At 49.1% G+C, this 17875-nt stretch overlaps 1 protein-coding gene across 1 annotated transcript in view; it reads left to right on the top strand.

The window, feature by feature from the left end:
• RPL13A (ribosomal protein L13a) overlaps positions 1-9245 on the top strand; it is a 241291-nt gene extending 232046 nt beyond the window's left edge. The window contains exon 8 of the mRNA XM_044060076.1: positions 9113-9245. Coding sequence (XP_043916011.1) covers positions 9113-9199 — 87 coding nt within the window. The 3' untranslated portion in view covers positions 9200-9245. The remainder of the gene's footprint in view (positions 1-9112) is intronic.
• The last annotated feature ends 8630 nt before the right edge of the window (positions 9246-17875 follow it).

Below are 17875 nucleotides of genomic sequence, written 5' to 3'. Positions count from 1 at the left end.
CACTCATTCTTATCCCCTATGCAGGCAAGCTATGACCTTGTGGAACACAGCTCTAACTTACCAAGATCGTCTGCAAGCACAGTTCCTGCCAGGAAGGAAAAATTCTCTGACAGACTATCTAAGCAGAAATGTCATGGACCCTCACAAATGGAAATTGAATCCACAAGTCTTCAGCATGGTAACGCAAAAATGGGGACGCCCAGACATAAATCTTTTTACCTCCCCACTGAATTGCCAACTACAAAAATTCTGCACAAGGACTTACCGCACACAAGCATGGAAAGTGGGTGCCCTCTCGTTCAGCCGGAAAAAGGTAAAAGTTTATGCCTTCCCACCACTGCCTCGCCTTTCAAAGGTACTAGAAGAAAAACCACAGATGATCCTGTGCTCCAGACTGGCCACGCCAGCACTGGTACCCAATCTTAAAGAACTTCGCTCAAGGCCCACCATGGATTTTGCCTCAAATTTCACACCTTACTCAAAAAAAAAAAAATCTGATCCTGCGCGGTCAGCTCAAAACACTAAACCTGGCTGCATGGCAGATCCATTAGTCAGACAGGCAACACCTCTCTAAAGCTGTTATGGATGTCATTTTGGAGGCCAGGAGGCCTAGCACCAGGAAATCTTGCTCAGAAAAATGGAAGAGATTCTGCGCCTGGAACCAGGCTCAAGGCCTTGACCCTCTTCCAAACATTCCTCAGATTTTACAATACTGAGATGCTGGACAAAGGCCTATCCTTATCAATTGATACACGCCTCTGCCATTTCAGCACATTACAACACTGATCCTCCTTTCTCCCATCCCTTGCTAAAGCATTACCTCAGAGGGGCTAAGACCACCCCGGAGGGCACCAACACCAACTTGGGACCTCAATTTTGTTTAGGAAAAACTGACCCTACCACCTTTTGAGCTAGCCAATACAGCCGAACTAAAATTTTTATCATGGAAAACAGCTCTGCTCCTGGCAGTAACTTCAGCACGACGAGTCTCAGAGCTACAGGCATTAATGGCAATGAAACCTTTTATAATTTTTCATCAAGACACTGTTTCTTTAAGGACAAACCCTACCTTCATGCCAAAGGTGGTATCTAGTGTTGACTCTTAACCAAACCATCCATTTGCCTACTTTTTATCCAAACCCCCAGAATAAAGGGGAGAAACGTCTGCACACTCTGGACATACACAGGCAGCTACGCTTCTACTTGGACAAAACAAAAGCTTTCAGGTAAATTGAGCAACTGTTTGTGGCATATGCTGCAGAATCACAGGGCAAAGGTATCTCAAAGCAAACTATCTCCAAATGGATAGGACACACAGCATGGAAAATCAGTCCCTAATAGGCCACATTCTACCAGAGCAACCGCCACTTCAACTGCTTTTTCTCAGAGGAGTACCAACCAAGGAAATTTTGGAGGCGGCAACTTGGGAGTTCAGTGTACACCTTTACCAAGCATTACCACTTGCCTCTTTACTCTAAATCCAGAGCAGGATTTGCCACTGCAGTTCTGCAGGGCCTCATAGCCAATCCTAATTCTTTATAGACCAGCCACCCAAACTTAGCTTTGGGATTCTACCCAAGTGTAATGACTGCAGCAGTGTAACACGATGAATATAGTACAGTTTTGTACCTACCATAAATGTAGATGTTAGTGTTCACACTGCTGCAGTCCAGGTTACCCTCCCTCCATCCCCTCTATTCCCTCTGTCCTAGCTGGGCTTATCTATATCTGTCTATCCTATACAACCTTTGTGGTGTATTTGCTTGTATCTGAAGGTATCGTTTTTATTTTTGTTTTATTAGCAATATGTATTGCCTACCTACCTGGGGGCACCTGACATCTGGGGCAAGAAAAAGTGAAGAAAATAGCGTCTGACGCACGTTTTATATCCCTGGCACACTGACGTCAGGGAAGCGACAGCAACCGACGCCTGACCAAGAATTTGGCACTCTGGCCGACTACCGGACCACCTGACTGCAGGATAATCCAAGTGTAATGACTGCAGCAGTGTGAGCACTCTAACATCTGCATTTATGGTAGGTACAAAACTGTACTGTCCTTGTGGAAGGAGCGTTTTTTCTAGTCGTTCTCTAAAGGAGTGTCCTACCCAGGTTTTCATGCCAGTAGTAATGAGCCTTCTCTAAGTCGGCGCATACAGCTCTGTTGTACTCACCTAAAAAGGGGGGGTGCCTATGCACTTCAGGGAGCAAACAATTGATCTGAAGTAGGATATTCATTTGTCTGCAACCTGTGGGTTATGGATCCGATATCGGATCCGAACCGGCATGGTTTTCCAGCTATGGATCCAAGCTCTCAGCTCCTCCCCTCACCCATAATGCCCTGCTCTACCCTCATGACCTCAGATCTCGTTTGCCGCGCTGGTGACTGGATTTGTATTCATAGCTCTCAGCTAAGTGGTTATTTCTTACCTGTTAAATCAGAAAATTTAAAGTTTTTTGTGTATTTCTGTGTGAAAGTTTAGGTTTCCCTCTTTGATAGTTTTATTTAGAGTTAAATTAAGTAATTTTTTTCCTCCCTCGCTGTTGCGTAGAGTGTGTGTGTTGGGCCTGTGTGTCTGTATTTGTTTAAGTTACTTTTAGTAGCTTTATAGATTTGAATGGCTGATCAGCCCAAATCTATTTTTTCAAAATGCTCCGAGTGTGGCCACAAGCTCTCACCGGCTGATGGCCACACTCGGTGTTAGTGTCTCGGGTTGAACACCTCACATCTGGTTGCTCCATTTGTGCAGGGTTCAACCCCAGGGCACTGAGGGAGCGGAGGTCCAAGCTTGTCTTGGCGGGCCTTTTACCGCCAGACTCGGCAACGGCCTCCGCTCCTTCGGGAACAACTGTGGCTACGGTTATTCCCCCTGTGGCACCCCCTCCTGCTCCTGGGACTCAACCTCCCGTTTCTGGAGAGGAGAGGGATGCTAGAAAAAAGGACCGGAGGGAGAAGCACCTGCGGCGGGCCGAGCCCTCTGTTTCGGCCCCGCCAGCCCAGCGCGCTTCTCCCCCGGCTCCGGTGTCGGCTTGCTCTCCTCCTTCTCCCCTCCGGTCCCTGTGTGCTTTTCACCGGGTCCTGAGGAGGAGGAGACCCGATCTCCGCCGAGGCTATCGAGGAGGCACTCGAGGCCTAGTTGGGTACCCTCGTTGAGATCTAGATATAGCCTTTCCGATGGTGATCTGGACCGAATGATGAGAAGATTCATCCAGGCCCAGATGCAGATGGGAGTGCTCTTGCCTCCCCTCTGGGGAGCTCAACACCCTTTTAAGCCTATTGCTCCTTCTCCGACCCGCTATCCGGGTTCGAGCAGCTGGAGCCGAGCAGCTTCGAGCCGGGTGGGTCGGTGCCGATAGTACTTGGTACTGGATCCGACCCTGCCCTCGAGTGCCGGATCCGACCTCTCGAGCCTGGATCCGAGCCTCGGATCCGGGGATCAGTGCTCCTTCGGCGCCGTCTGTGTCGGAGCTGCACTGTCCTTCGGATCCGGAAGCGGGCGCTGGCTCCGGTCCACTCTTCGGATCCGAGGGGAGCCGATTGTCGGATCCTTTGGTCGAGGTCGGCTCCCTCGGCTTTTGATGTAGTGGAGAGGGCTCTGTTGAGGGTCTCCGGACCCCGGCACTTGTTCGGCTCCGTCCGCTCCCTCTGCACTGGGCCAGGCTCCCACCATCCGCCCCTGGGACAGCCCGTTTCTGTGCCCCAAGTTGCTCCTATGGAGCAAATTGCTGCTGCAGGACTCCTCTGACAGCCCCCAGAGGATGTCCCTCAAGCATACGCAAAAGGAGGCACATTGACTCCCGAGTCTCTCACAGAAGACACGGACTTGGAGGAAGGGAAGGCTCCCCACGGTCACCCCGAGGATGTCTCATTTGGAGACATCATGGAAATGCTCCGTATAAGCGGGGGTGGTCTGCCCCCAAGTCTTCCTCGGACGAGTCCGTGTTCTTGGAGGCATTTGAAACGGGCCCGTCTACCTCTTGGGTGTCCCCCCCCTGCCGACCCCCTGGTGGACCTTATTACCACCAGGGCGTGGAAGGAACCGGACACCGTGGAGCCAATTCCCAAGAGACCGGATAGGATCCTTAGTCCGCCATCCGACCGGGCCCATTGGAGTAAGGGGCCTCCGGTAGATGCCATGTTGACGGCGGCGGCCACAAAGAGGGAACTGGCTCAGGAGAGTCCCTCAGTCCACCCACCGAGCAAGGAGTCTCGGATGATGGACCGCTTGGGGAAGCGGATGTTTAGTTCGGCGACCTTCTCGGTAAGGGCGCTGAACTATTTGGCACATGTCATTAGGATGCAGCGAGATCTTATTAAAGAATACGCTGCATTCCCCGAGTCCATTTCGGAGGAGGACAGAGTTCTGCACTCCACCCGTATGGCCACTCTTAGGTCCGTTACTAATACTTCTATGCGGCTACTCTCCCATGCAACGGAAGGCGCCGCTAGAGCTGCGGGACAGGACTGGTCACTAGACGCCAGGCCTGGCTCCGTCACTGCATTTTTCTGAGCCCTTCAAAGCGTCGTTTCGAACACCCTTTGATGGTTCTGCTCTGTTTGGCAAGACCGTTCAGACGTTGACCCAGAGCGAGAAGGACGGAAGACGCTGTCTGCCGTCGGAATCCGCTTCTCTGCACCCCAGAGGCCCTATTCTAGGAACCAAAAGGGTCAGAAGAAGATGTGGTTCCGAAGTCGCAGCAGTCCCAGCCTGCTCCGGACAACCAGTCCTTCCGTGGCAGAGGAGGACAGGGAGGACGCCGCCCTAGAGGCAGAGGGGCTCCCAGAAACTTCGGGTCCAGGGAACCTTTCTCTGAACGGCCCGCGCAGCAACCCTGAGGTTGCCCGACTGCTCTACTCTGGAGGCAGTCGGGGGACGTTTTTTGGGGCACCTAGCGGCATGGGAGTCCATAACATCGGACCGCTGGGTTCTCCAAATCATATCCAGAGGATATCGCATTCCTTTCCTTTACCTTCCAAAGTTGAAGTCCTCCCAGACGTCCCACCCGGTCAACGGGAGGCCGCTTTGGCAGAAATTGGCCATCTGCTAAAGAAAAGAGCCATCCAGCCCGTTCCCCCAGATCGGATCAGGGTTCTACTGCAGGTTCTTTTAGTGCCAAAAGACGGGGAACTAAGACCAATCCTAGACCTCTCTCTCTTGAATCTGGCAGTCCCCAAAGAAAAATTCAATGGTCACTCTGCAATCTATTCTCCGCCTTCTGGGAGAAAATCACTGGATGTGCTCGATAGACCTCAAAGACGCGTACTACCACATCCTGATGGACAGGCTCCAGGAGGTTTCTCCGCTTCGGCTGGGAGCCAGTCACTACCAGTTCGGGTCCTTCCCTTTGGTCTCACCACAGCCCCAGGGTGTTCACCAAAGTATTAGCAGTGGTAGCGGCCCACCTGAGGCTTCAGGGGTGCAGGTCTTTCCCTACCTGGACGACTGGCTTCTTACCGCCCAACAAGGCATCTACTTCTATTGGCGAGACTCCTTTCTCCATCTTGCTCCCTTTCTGGGCATCACAATAAATACAAAGAAATCCAACCTGGCCCACACAGCTCTTAGATTTTATAGGGGCCAGGCTAGACACAAGGAGTTTACGAGCCTTCCTCACTGCGGACAGAGTTCTAAATCTGCAGCTCCAGGTGTGGGCCATTCTCCATTCAAGTTCTGTTCCGGAGTTGGTCCTGAGGGCTCTAGGGTCCATGGCATCGGCTATAGCACTTCCTCTTGCCAGGCTCAATATGCATTCTACAGTGGACGCTCTTAGTACAGTGGTCATACCTTGCTCTCCCATGCATCATCCCATAGCGATCAGCAAGGCTTGCAAGCGGTCCCTCTTGTGGTGGCTCCACTCCCGGATCTCCACAAAGGCCGCCCATTTTGTGCTTCTCCCCTCTCGCCACGGTGACCACGGACGCCTCCGCCTCGGGTGGGGGCACTTTGGGCCGGACCGTCCAAGACACGTGGAACGATTCAGAGACCTTACTGCATATCAATGTTCTAGAGATGAGAGCAGTGCTCTTAGCGTTGCTAGCACTTCAGGACTTTCTTCCCTTGGGAACAATTGCGATTCAATCGGACAACATGTCTGTTGTCTGGTACATCAACAAGCAAGGGGGAACAAGGTCTTACCCTCTTTGTCGAGAAGCCATGAGAGTTTGGGAATGGGCAATCTCCACCAACTGCTTTCTAATAGCAACGCACATTCCGGGTCGGTCCAACATCCTAGCGGACAAGCTCAGTCGCACCATTCTGACCCCTTACGAGTGGTCTCTCAATTGTCAAGTAGCGGAACGCATATTCACACGGTGGGGAACCCCTTCATGCGATCTTTTTGCTTCTCCCTCAAACACCAAGTGCGACAGTTTTTTCGCTCTAATACCTCCTCCCGGAGGTACCCCAAGAGACGCTCTGGTGCATGCTTGGCCACCCGGTCTTCTGTATGCCTATCCACCCTTGCCTCTGATGCTCCAAGTTCTTCAGAAAGCCTCTCGGGTGGGTTGCAGAATGATTCTCATTGCTCCGTTCTGGCCTCGACAGATCTGGTTCCCCTTCCTAAGGTCTCACTCGGTGAATCCTCCTTGGATTCTAGATCCCATCCCGGATCTGATATCCCATCCATCCTGCATTCCTCCTCCGAATCTGGACAACCTGAAGCTGACCGCTTGGCTGCTCCAGTTCCACTCTTGATTAGGACTCCCGGTATTTCATCACCGGTTAAGGCAATTTTGGTGGCAGCTCATAAACCATCCACTAGAAAGGTTTACCGAAGTAAGTGGAAACGTTTCTCTTTGTGGGCGGAGCGGCAAGGCCTGAATCCCTTCACGGTTCCTCTTCCTTTAGTGCTTGACTTTCTAACCACTCTCTTTAACGATGGTGCCAGCAGTTCCACAGTCAAAGTACAACTGGCGGCAATTTCTCACTATCACATTGGCCATGATTCTAATCCTCTTATGTCAGCCAAATTGTGTAAAATTTTTCTTAAAGGTACTTTTCTTCTCAGGCTCCCTATAAAACAAGCAGTTCCTCCTTGGGACCTCTCTCTGGTCCTACAGGCCTTGACTGCCCCTCCTTTCGAGCCAGCTACGGTGGATCTCAAATTCTTGTCCTACAAGACAGCCTTTTTGGTAGCCATTACATCGGCCAAGAGAGTTTCTGAACTTCAAGCATTATCAGCTAAACCTCCTTACTTGGTATTTCATCCGGACCGTGTCTACCTCAGGACCAACCCGTCCTTTCTTCCTAAAGTCGCTTCTGAAGCAAACATCAATCAGTCCATTAACCTCCCTGTTTTCTTCCCTAAATATGAAAACAAAGGTGAATATAAGCTACACTCACTAGATGTTCACAGGCAACTTAGATTTTATCTGAACAGGACGGCTGGTCATAGGCAATCCGACCAGCTGTTTATTTCCTTTGCAAAATTCAATTTGGGCAAGCCAATCTCTAAAGTTTCTCTGTCCCGCTGGATTTCACAGTGCATCTTACTGGCTTATCAAGCTTCAGGAAGGCCGCACCGAGGGTGTTCATGCCCATTCAACCCGGTCAGTATCTACCTCGGCAGCCTTCAAGGCTAGGATTCCTCTAGATGATATTTGTGCAGCAGCCACGTGGGCTTCATCTCATACGTTTATTTCCCACTATAAGTTGGATCTTGCATCTAGGGTAGAGCATCCTTTGGCTCCGGTGCTCGGAATATCCTTCCATGATGGCGCCCAAGATTCAGGTAGCTGGGGACTCTGTCCCACAGGTTGCAGACAAATGAATATCCTACTTCAGATTTAGAAGTTATGTACTCACCATAACGTTCCATCTGAGTAAGTGTATTCATTTGTCTGCAACCATCCCGCCCTCCTATCCCCCTGGCCTTTCAGTTTCCTGCATATTCTATGTTACCCTTTTTAGGGTGTTGTTGCTTTGGCAAACTCGATCTGAGGTCATGAGGGTAGAGCAGGGCATTATGGGTGAGGGGAGGAGCTGAGAGCTTGGATCCATAGCTGGAAAACCATGCCGGTTCGGATCCGATATCGGATCCATAACCCACAGGTTGCAGACAAATGAATACACCTACTCAGATGGAACGTTATGGTGAGTACATAACTTCTAATTTCCTCACTAGAATAAAATAGAGAAAATGTTTTTATAGCCTTTGGAAATGTTAGGGAAGGGCCAGTATTAGCAGGCCATGTCTAAATACTTTTTTTCTGTTACTCCTTTCATGACAAAATGGAGTGGACCCTTACTTTCCCTGGTACTACCAGAGTCGCAGCACCCACTGTTGCCTTCCTTAAAGGTGTTAGTCTGAGGAGCCACCTGGTCCTCAAGCCACTCTCTGTATTCATTGCACCCTTGACACTGCCTGTAGGCCCAGGGCAGGATTTTCTGTGGCCATTGGCCCATGTGCTTAAACCTTACAAAATGTTGCAGGAGTGAAACACATGCAGTGAATGAACTATATATACTTTGTCACTATTGTAGGTGTAATTTAAAACATTTAACATTGCCCTCCCTCCATCTCCTATGCTGCAGGCATGCAGGTGCTGGCGTAGGTACATAATCACCTTTTTTTGTTTGTCCCACCACACCCTTTGTAAACTGACCTGTAACTTTAGTGAGGCAGCTTTTTTGGGTGGGGAGTCGATTGCCATAGTGGAGGACATTCCTTCCTTTGTACGTCTGAGCAGTTAGTACTATGCCACAGATTCCTAGAAGCTGCCAGTGCAGGAAATAACTCAAGGTGGTGAGGGCTAGGAAGTCCCTTTTATCCCCCCAGCAATTTGATAAAGTAGGAGGGTGCCTTCCTACCTTGGGGGTGGAAGAGAGCTTAACTCTGGAAGTCGGGCAGGATAGCCATATTTTTGTGCTAGAAGTACCAACTGTGATCATACTCAACATTTACAGTCTGTGTTTTGCTCTTATGTTGGCTACAGGTGTGCTAATTACTATAAAGCTGTTATGTGCATCTGATCTGTGAACCTGCTTACCAAATTTAACCAGCCCTTGTCTGAGTACTGCTGTGGTTAGCAGTCATAATTTCTTGAGTGAGATTAGAGTGGCTTGTTCAGAGATGTATAGCAGACAGTTAAATACTTTTTTCTTTTCCCACAGAAACTGAGAAAGCAAGCGGAGAAGAATGCTGAAAGTAAAATTGCCAAGTATACAGAGATTCTTAAGCAGCATGGAGTCCTCCTTTAATATGACATCTTGGTGACAGTTGTAATAAAACCATACAGAAAACTTTGCCACGTTTCATTGAAATTTGTATTTGGTTTTGCACTTTCCATTTTGCCTGTGAAAGTGGAGCAAGTCTTTGGAATTATTGCACTCCATTTGTAGAGCAGTGGAGTCAAAAGTTGATACTATGACAAGTTGTACTGGTTCTGGCACTAATTCTAATACGGGCAACAGAAGTCATTTTCTTGGGTATGTCTGCATGTTTGTTTGATATTGGAACTGTACTTGTAGGCAGGGGAATATGTTCATCACTGATCCATATGTCTTAGAACATTATGAAGGAGTTGATTCATAACTCTTCATAATGAGATCTTCCAGTTTTAACTAGGAGTCCTTTTATTACTGCTTTCAGTTTTTCAGGCAGGTACTTTCATCTGGAAATTGACATGAAAGAATCATGAATATAATGTTACTCTACAGTCTGTGTATAAAGAAGTGATTTCTAGTAAAGTCTGAGATTGTAACTCTGGGTTTGCTGCACAGATTCAAGACATACTTCACAAATCCATGTTAGTATGTGGTTGTCTTTTGATCTGGTGTGTCAAACTCTAGTGATACAAAGGTATTGGTTGTTGGTTTATAATGGAGAGCAGTTTCAATAGGAAGATGTCCTATTCCCATTTTGCAGTATTCTGGATATAGTCTACCTTTGCCTCGTGTACATACGGCCAGTATCCAAAAGCTTTCAGTCCCTCTGTGGTGCATGAGACGTCTGACGTAGGTGAGATTTTGTGGGCCATAAAGGTGACATCGGCATGCACCAGCCCTCAGAACTTTTCAACTGCCATTCGTACGCCAGGTGTTTCTGATGCAGCTGTTGGATTTGTTTATTAGATAAGTACCCTGTTGGGGACCTTTCAGTGCTTCTAAAACATTAGTATTCATGTCATCCAGAAAGGGTGCCAGTACAGACGCCAAATCCTTCATAAGGACGCCCATCATAAGTGCCTTTTCTGTTTGGGACATCCACAGGACCATAAGGCATAAAACATTGCATAGTCTCTTGCATGTGCTTGATCTTTATCTTGAAAACGGACGTCTGAAGCAGCTTACGTTACGGACCGAGGGCCCCTCAGACATCTCCGCAGAACTGCCAAAAAAGGCCAGGACCTTGCAGCCTTCATCTACTGCTGAGCCTTTTCCAGACCATCTCCAACCTGTGGTCGACATAGGCTTGGTTTCTGGATCTGGACCCGGATCCGCCAATCCGGAGGTCGCAGGTACCTCTCAGGATGCCGCACGATCCTTAGGCAGGAGCACTTTTGCAGAGGTTATTCTGGTGCTTGTTTCGGGGGGGGGGGGTGCGCCTGCATTTTCTGAGGAACTGTCTGAGCCCTTGCAATCTCAGGATGTTCATCGTATTTCACTGCTGCAGTCATTACACTTAGGTTATCCTGCTGTCAGGTGGGCCCGCAGTCAGCCTGAGTTCCAAAGTCTTGGTGCGGCATCTGTTGCGGTCGCCTCTTCCCTGACAGTGCGCCAGGGGTATATAAGAAGCAGCCAACGCCATTTTCTTCAGTCTTTCTTGCCGCACGGTGCCCGAAGCAAAAGCAGTTCACAAGTGCCAGTCTGCAGACTCCGGAGATTTCAAATTTGATTTCAGAACCAAAGTCTTCAATAAAGCTAAGTACCCGGTTGGGGAAAAATGTTTCTTGCTTCAGACCGATGTCAGAAAAAGTTAATTGTATTTCTTGTGGAAAGCAAATACCTCAAGGATTTTCATCCTTACTGTATTCTATGCCTAGGCCCGGATCACGACGTCACTAGTTGTCTGTTATGTGCTAGATTTAACAAACACACTATTAAATGTCTGTCTGATTTTGCTTGCCATTACTTTGGGTGAAGGTTTAATTATACAATGCCGTCGGAACAACCGATTACCGGAATGCACAAAAAGCGCAAAGATAAGGAAAGGCATCAGAGGCCCAAAACTGACAGCCTCTTCCAGGCCAGTTGCCAGTTCGCCGGTTTTCAGTGAGGCGCTTTCGCAGCCCCTGACACCTGCTACCTCAACCACAGGCCGTGACAGACTTCCACGTGGAGGTGCCTAGGTCTCTGGAGCCTCAAGGTGTTGGGCCAACGGAGATTAACCCTTCAGATGGGTCCGGAGCCGCTGAGCAGGCATCTGCTTCTGAGGGTGTTTTCAGGCCTACTCAGCTTATTGCAAGTACAGCCAAGACTAAGCCTGCACCAGAGACAAAGAAGCAAGTACAGCATTCACCTGGACAGGCCTCCATGCCTAAAAAACAGATGCTCAAGATGGCCGAAGGCTTGATAACTCTGATCAGGTGTTCCCATCCCCCTCCTGATAAAAGGCCGAGGCAGGATAAAGACTGATTCCTCTGACCAGGTTTCAATATATTCTGATTCCTCTTCAGACCAGGGATATACTTTACCCCCCATGAGGATTCTCATGCTGAAGAATCAATTCCCTCAGCCTCTCCTCCTGAGGATTACTCTTTTGGGGAAACTTTACATACCATGAGGGAGCATTTCCATTGTGAGGGCCAGGATTATTCGGAATCCAAGAAAAAGCTCAGACTTTATTTTGCTGCCTCAGCACAGGCTCCTTGCTATTCCGCCAGTGTTGGACATTGTGGATGATGTGTTCTCTGAGCCTAGTTTAAACCCTGAATGTGAGTGTTCAATCTCGCCGTTTGTTCTTACACCTGGGTTCGGAGCCGATCCTCTGCTCCGTGTCGGCCGCTTGACAAAGCTCTGCACCGAGAAGAAGCTCGAGACCAACCTAACTCCCACAATCCCCCTCTGCCTTTACCCCAGATCTAGTTTGCCGCTGCAAAGATCGCATCACTTTGATGAGCTCGGACCACCTGAAAGATAAGATTGATTATTTCTTATAATTCTTTCATTAGTTTTTCTATACAAACTTCTCAGATTGACTGTGTGTATGTGTGAGTAGTGTATCGAGGGTTTCTCTGTTCCATATATAAGTTTTATATACTCTTATATACTTTTGAGTTCCCTCGGGGCCTACCCCACCCTTAACTGGATTTGACTATTGGATGTGACTTAAGTTTCTGGATTTGACAAATATTACTGGATTTGACTTCTTGCTGGATTTGACTTGGTTTTTCACTGTTTTCTGGATTGGAATTTGTTACCATGTCAGAGAAAGCTAAATCAGGCTTCAAAAGATGCCAGTGTGGACAGAAGATGTCTTGTCACAGACAATCATAGTTCCTGTGTCTACTGTCTTGGCCCTCTCCATCTGCAGGAAGACTGCTGTATCTGTCATTCTTTCAGTGGACGGGTCATGACAGATAGGCGCAGGAAACTTATGGATAGGGGTCTTTTGAAGCCTGCATTCCAAGAGGCTCTGGATGCATCAGACCAGGCATCTAAATCCTCGAAGGAATCGAAGACGTCTGAGCCCAAGTCATCGGCTCCGAGCTCTTCATTCAAAGTTCGATCACCGTTTCCACAGACTTCGGGGCCGAGTGTTGAACTGTTGTCAGTTACCGAGCCTCGAGTCTTGGAACCGGTGACGGAGCTCCCTCCTCCGGCACGTTTGAGGTCGGCTCCGTCTGCGATTCCTTCGACGCGTTCTTCCAGGCCCCTTTACGACACCGATGTGGACTGCGTGGTGCAGAAATTGATGGAGAATACAGCCTTGTCCAAACTCATTTCTGTCTCCTCCCAGTTGGTGTCGAGACTCGGCCTTCCCTTATCTCCACCTGTTCCTCCTCCGATGCCTATCCAGTCTTCGGAGCCGGGAGAGGCTGACCTGGTGATTGTGGAACCCTCGGTACTGGAGCCGTCCTTTTCTCTGTTGGTACCGTTCACCTCGACTCCGTCAGATCCAGTACCGGAGACTCTGAGCCTAAGATCCATCCTTGGGTCCAGGACCGAGAGTCGGACCGATGTTTCGGTTCAGACTCTCCCTCTTGGGGCCTCGGATCGACTCTGGACCCGGGGGGCCTTCGAACTCATGAGGAAGGTGTTGTCTGTTCAGACAACCACTTCAGCAGAAACAGCTTCTCCTTCCCATAAAGGGCCGTTATCCTCCTCTGCACCCACAGCTACATCTAAGCGTCGAGCACCAGTGTCTCAGCCACCCATAGAGGGTGCCCCTTCTTCCTCGGAGGCTTCTTCGGATGCCCCCCCCCCCGAGGAAGTTCCGAGGAAAAGATTGTGTAAGAGGAGACACTTAGATTCTCCGCAAGAATCATTGACATCGGATACTGACTTAGATGAGTCAGAAGGGTCCCCAAAATCACCCTCGGAGGATGTCTCCTTTTCTGACATCCTGGAGATCCTAAAGCAGAGAGGTGATTGGCAAGCCCTCCCCCCTTCTGAGGATGAGTCAGTCTTGCTGAAGGCATTCGGTGCTCGCCCTTCCTCCTCCTGGGTCACTCCGCCCTTCGATGAGTTAATGGAGCTGATTGCTCGAAGGGCGTGGGAGACACCTGACACAGTGGAGCCAGTCCCTAGAAAGCCTAACAAATTTATTACTGCCCCCAAGATAAGGCTTATCTGACAAAGGGAGTGCCAGTGGATGCTATGGTGGTGGCAGCGGCCACGAAAAAGGAGATGTCGGAATCTTCCTCATCTGTCCATCCGCCTAATAGAGATTCTAGGACTATGGACAGGTATGGAAAGCGCATTTTTAGTTCAGCGGCTTTTTCTATGCGATCCCTGAACTATTTGACCCATTTTACACGTCTACAGAGGGATCTAATCAAAGAGTTGGGAGATACCCTCCAGGGTACTACAGATGCTGCTGTCTCGGAGAAGGTTACAGCACATCTCAATACCCTAACTTCTATTGTAAACTCGTCCATGAGGCTGATCTCATACGCAGCCGAAGGATAGAGTAGGGCAGCAGCTTCAGCGATTGCTCTTCGTAGGCAGTCCTGGATGCGCTTATGTTCATTTGCGGAAGCCTTCAAGTCTTCCTTTACTAACGCCCCATTTGATGGTGCCACTCTCTTTGGCCCCAAAGTAAAGGAGACCCTTACCCGGTGTGAGCAAGAGGGAAAGACTGTCTGCTGTCTGAGTCCGTTTTTCCACCCCATCCAGACCGTACCCCAAAGGGCAACGTGGTGGAAAAATGTGGTTTCGAAAACCCCAGGGTTCTTTTCCAGGCGCACAGGGTGATACTCCCTCCAGAGGCAGAGGAGGGGGTAGAGGTGGAAGACGTCGCCCTGGCGGCAGAGGGGGTCCGCAAAACCAAGGTGACAGGGATACACTCCCCGGGAAACCTTTTCAGCACTCCTGAGAGGAGGCCCGACTGTCCTGCTCTGGAGGCAGTCGGGGGTCGCTTAGCTTTGTACCCTCAGGCCTGGCAAAATCTTACATCAGACAATTGGGTAAAAAGCGTTGTTACCAGAGGCTACAAAATTCCCTTTCTATTGCCCCCAATTCCACAGAAAAGACTCCCAGATGTGCCGCCCCATCTGCGAGGCCCTGCAGCTACAGAAGTTTCAAAGCTGCTAGAAAAGTCATCCAACCAGTCCCAGCGGACCAAAGAGGATTCGGAACTTACTCAAGGTTCTTTTTAGTTCCAAAAAAGACAGGGGACTGGAGGCCTATTCTGGACCTAAGCAAACTCAATACCTTCATCAAGAAAGAAAAGTTCCGAATGGTCACACTTCAATCGATCCTTCCATATTTACAGAAGGACGACTGGATGTGCTCAATAGATCTAAAGGACACATACTACCACATCAAAATGGCCAGGGCGTCCAGGGATCACTTGCGCTTCCGGCTGGGAGCCAGTCACTTTCAGTTTCGAGCCCTGCCCTTTGGTCTGACCTCAGCCCCCAGGGTCTTCACCAAATGTATGGCAGTGGTAGCGTCTCACTTGAGACGCCTCGGATTCAGGGTGTTTCCGTATCTGGACGACTGGCTCCTTTCCGCCACCACCGAGCGTCGACTGATTCAGGCCAGGGATTACACACTACAACTTTGTGTTCATCTCTGAATTTCCGTAAATTTCGGAAAATCTTTACTACAGCCATCACAGCATATCTCATTCATAGGAGCAGAATTGGATACGCATTGCTTAATTCTAAGGCTTCCCCCAGAAAGGATAACCTCCCTACAAAGCCATATATCTCTTCTTTCATCCAGAAAATCCCCAGCGAAACTGGTTCTGAAGGTTTTGGGCCTCATGGCAGCTTCTCTAATTGCGATACCCTTGGGAAGACTGCACATGAGAGTTCTTCAATGGCTTCTGTTTGCACAATGGTCGTTCCAAAAGTTACCCCTGACACACGAGATCTATATCACAAACATATGCAAATCGCACCTGGCTTGGTGGCTTCGAACTTGCAACCTGTCCAGCGGAAGACCATTCGTGCTACCCACTCCAACAGCAACGGTGACCACGGACGCTTCCCTGATAGGGTGGGGGGGCATCTTTCAGGGACAGACAGTCCAAGGCGAATGGACCAATTTGGAATTCAATCTGCATATCAATGTTCTGGAGTTGAGGGCAGTGTTTCTAGCGTTGCAACAGTTTGCTCCCCTTCTTCCTCTAGGGACAATTGCAGTCCAGACAGACAACATGTCTGTAGTCTGGTACATAAACAAGCAAGGGGGAACCAAGTCTTACCAACTATGCAGAGAGGCCATGAGAATCTGGCAATGGGCAGAGTCCACGGGTCGCTTTCTCATAGCAACGCACATCCCGGGGTTATCCAACGTCATAGCGGACAGGTTGAGCAGAGCCATCCTGTTACCTCACGAGTGGTCCCTCAAACAATCAGTTGTGAAGGAGATTTTTCGCAAGTGTGGCCAGCCTTCCTGTGATCTGTTTGCGTCTCCAATGAACACCAAATGCAGAAGCTATTTTGCCCTATTGCCCCCTCCAGGGGAAGGTCCCAAGGGACGCTCTAGTTCACGATTGGCCCCCGGGTCTCCTGTACGCCTTTCCTCCTGTTCCCCTGATTTCAAAGTTTCTGCAGAAAGCCAGCAACCTGCAAAGGACAATTATCCTCATTGCCCCATTCTGGCCTCGTCAAATATGGTGTCCCTTTCTTCTAGCACCAAATGCGGGAACCCTGGATCCTGGACCCAGAGCCGGATCTACTGACCCACTCGTCAGGGGCTCTCCACCCGTCACTTCTCTCCCTCAAACTAGCAGCTTGGCTGCTCCGCTCCCCTTCTTAGCCAGGTCTGAGATTCTATCCCCTGCAGTTCAAAATATTCTGGTGGCTTCTCATAAAGCATCCACTACAAAGATTTACACCAGTAAATGGAAGCGTTTTGTGCACTGGGCAACTACACTGCAATTGGATCCCTTAGTAGCGCCTCTGAATAAGGTCTTGGAGTTTTTAACTGAATTGTTCCACCAAGGGGCTTCTCCGGCCACGTTGAGAGTGCAATTAGCTGCCATATCGAATTTCCATGTGGGAGAAAGTGGGGCTCCTATTATGGCTCACAGACTTTGTAAGGCCTTTCTAAAAGGATCTTTCCATATTAGACCAGTTAGAAGTCCTACTTCACCTTGGAACTTGAACCTTCTCTTGTCACAGCTGATGCTACCACCCTTTGAACCAGCCTCTTCCTGTCCTTTGAAGTTTTTGTCATGGAAGACCCTCTTTCTGGTGGCTATCACATCGGCCAGGCGAGTATCGGAGCTTCAGGCTCTTTTCAGTTCAACATCCTTATTTAATTTTCCACCCTGACAGAGTTTCTCTTCGCACTAATCCATCCTTTCTTCCCAAAGTTTGCTCCGCTAATATTAATCAGTCCATTGAACTGCCCACATTTTTCAAGAACCACTCCAATAAATTGGAATATATGAAGTTAGATGTTCATAGACAACTCAGATTTTACTTGGACAGAACAAAGGATCACAGGAAAACGGACCAGCTCTTTGTGGCCTTCTCAGACGCCAAGATGGATATGGCAGTTACAAAACGAACCCTGTCCAAATGGCTTTCTGACTGTATTATTTTTGTCTATTCTGCTTCTGAGCAAACTTTACCTGTCAAGCCCAAAAGGCACTCTACAAGATCAGTATCTACATCCCTGGCTCATGCAGCTCGCCTACCGTTGGACACTATTTGTGCGGCTGCCACTTGGTCTAAACCACATACCTTCATTTCTCATTACAAAGTGGACAGGATTTCTAGGGATAGGGCAACCTTTGGTTCCACTGTGCTCAGGAACGTTCTTCCCTGAGTTCCTCAGGAACACGGAGCTGGGGACGCTACCCAGGTGTAAGAACAAACTGCGAGATTGAACACGCTCACATATAGAAGTTATGTCCTTACCATAACGTTCCATGTGGAGTGTTCATCTCGCTTTTGTTCTTACATTCCCACCCTCCCACCCTCAGGAAGAACGTCCAATTTAGGTGCCTGGTTTGTTTCTCCTGATTCTGCCTTGAGCAGTTGTTGTGTTATGTAAATAGGTTTTCTTGTTTGGTATGAAAGTGTTATGCTCTCTTCTGTTCTCTGCTGGTTTGCTTGCAAACTAGATCTGAGGTAAAGGCAGAGGGGGATTGTGGGAGTTAGGTTGGTCTCGAGCTTCTTCTCGATGCAGAGCTTTGTCAAGCGGCCGGCTCCGAACCTAGGTGTAAGAACAAAGGCGAGATGAACACTCCACATGGAACGTTATGGTAAGGACATAACTTCTATTTCTTTACCCCCAGCTCCAGTCAAGCCA

This window comes from Protopterus annectens, chromosome 1.part2, assembly GCF_019279795.1.
Source record: "Protopterus annectens isolate FY-2018-M chromosome 1.part2, PAN1.0, whole genome shotgun sequence".
NCBI classification, from domain to species: Eukaryota; Metazoa; Chordata; order Ceratodontiformes; family Protopteridae; genus Protopterus; species Protopterus annectens.
Note: the sequence above shows the minus strand (reverse complement) of the source record. Positions and strands in the feature narration are given on the sequence as shown.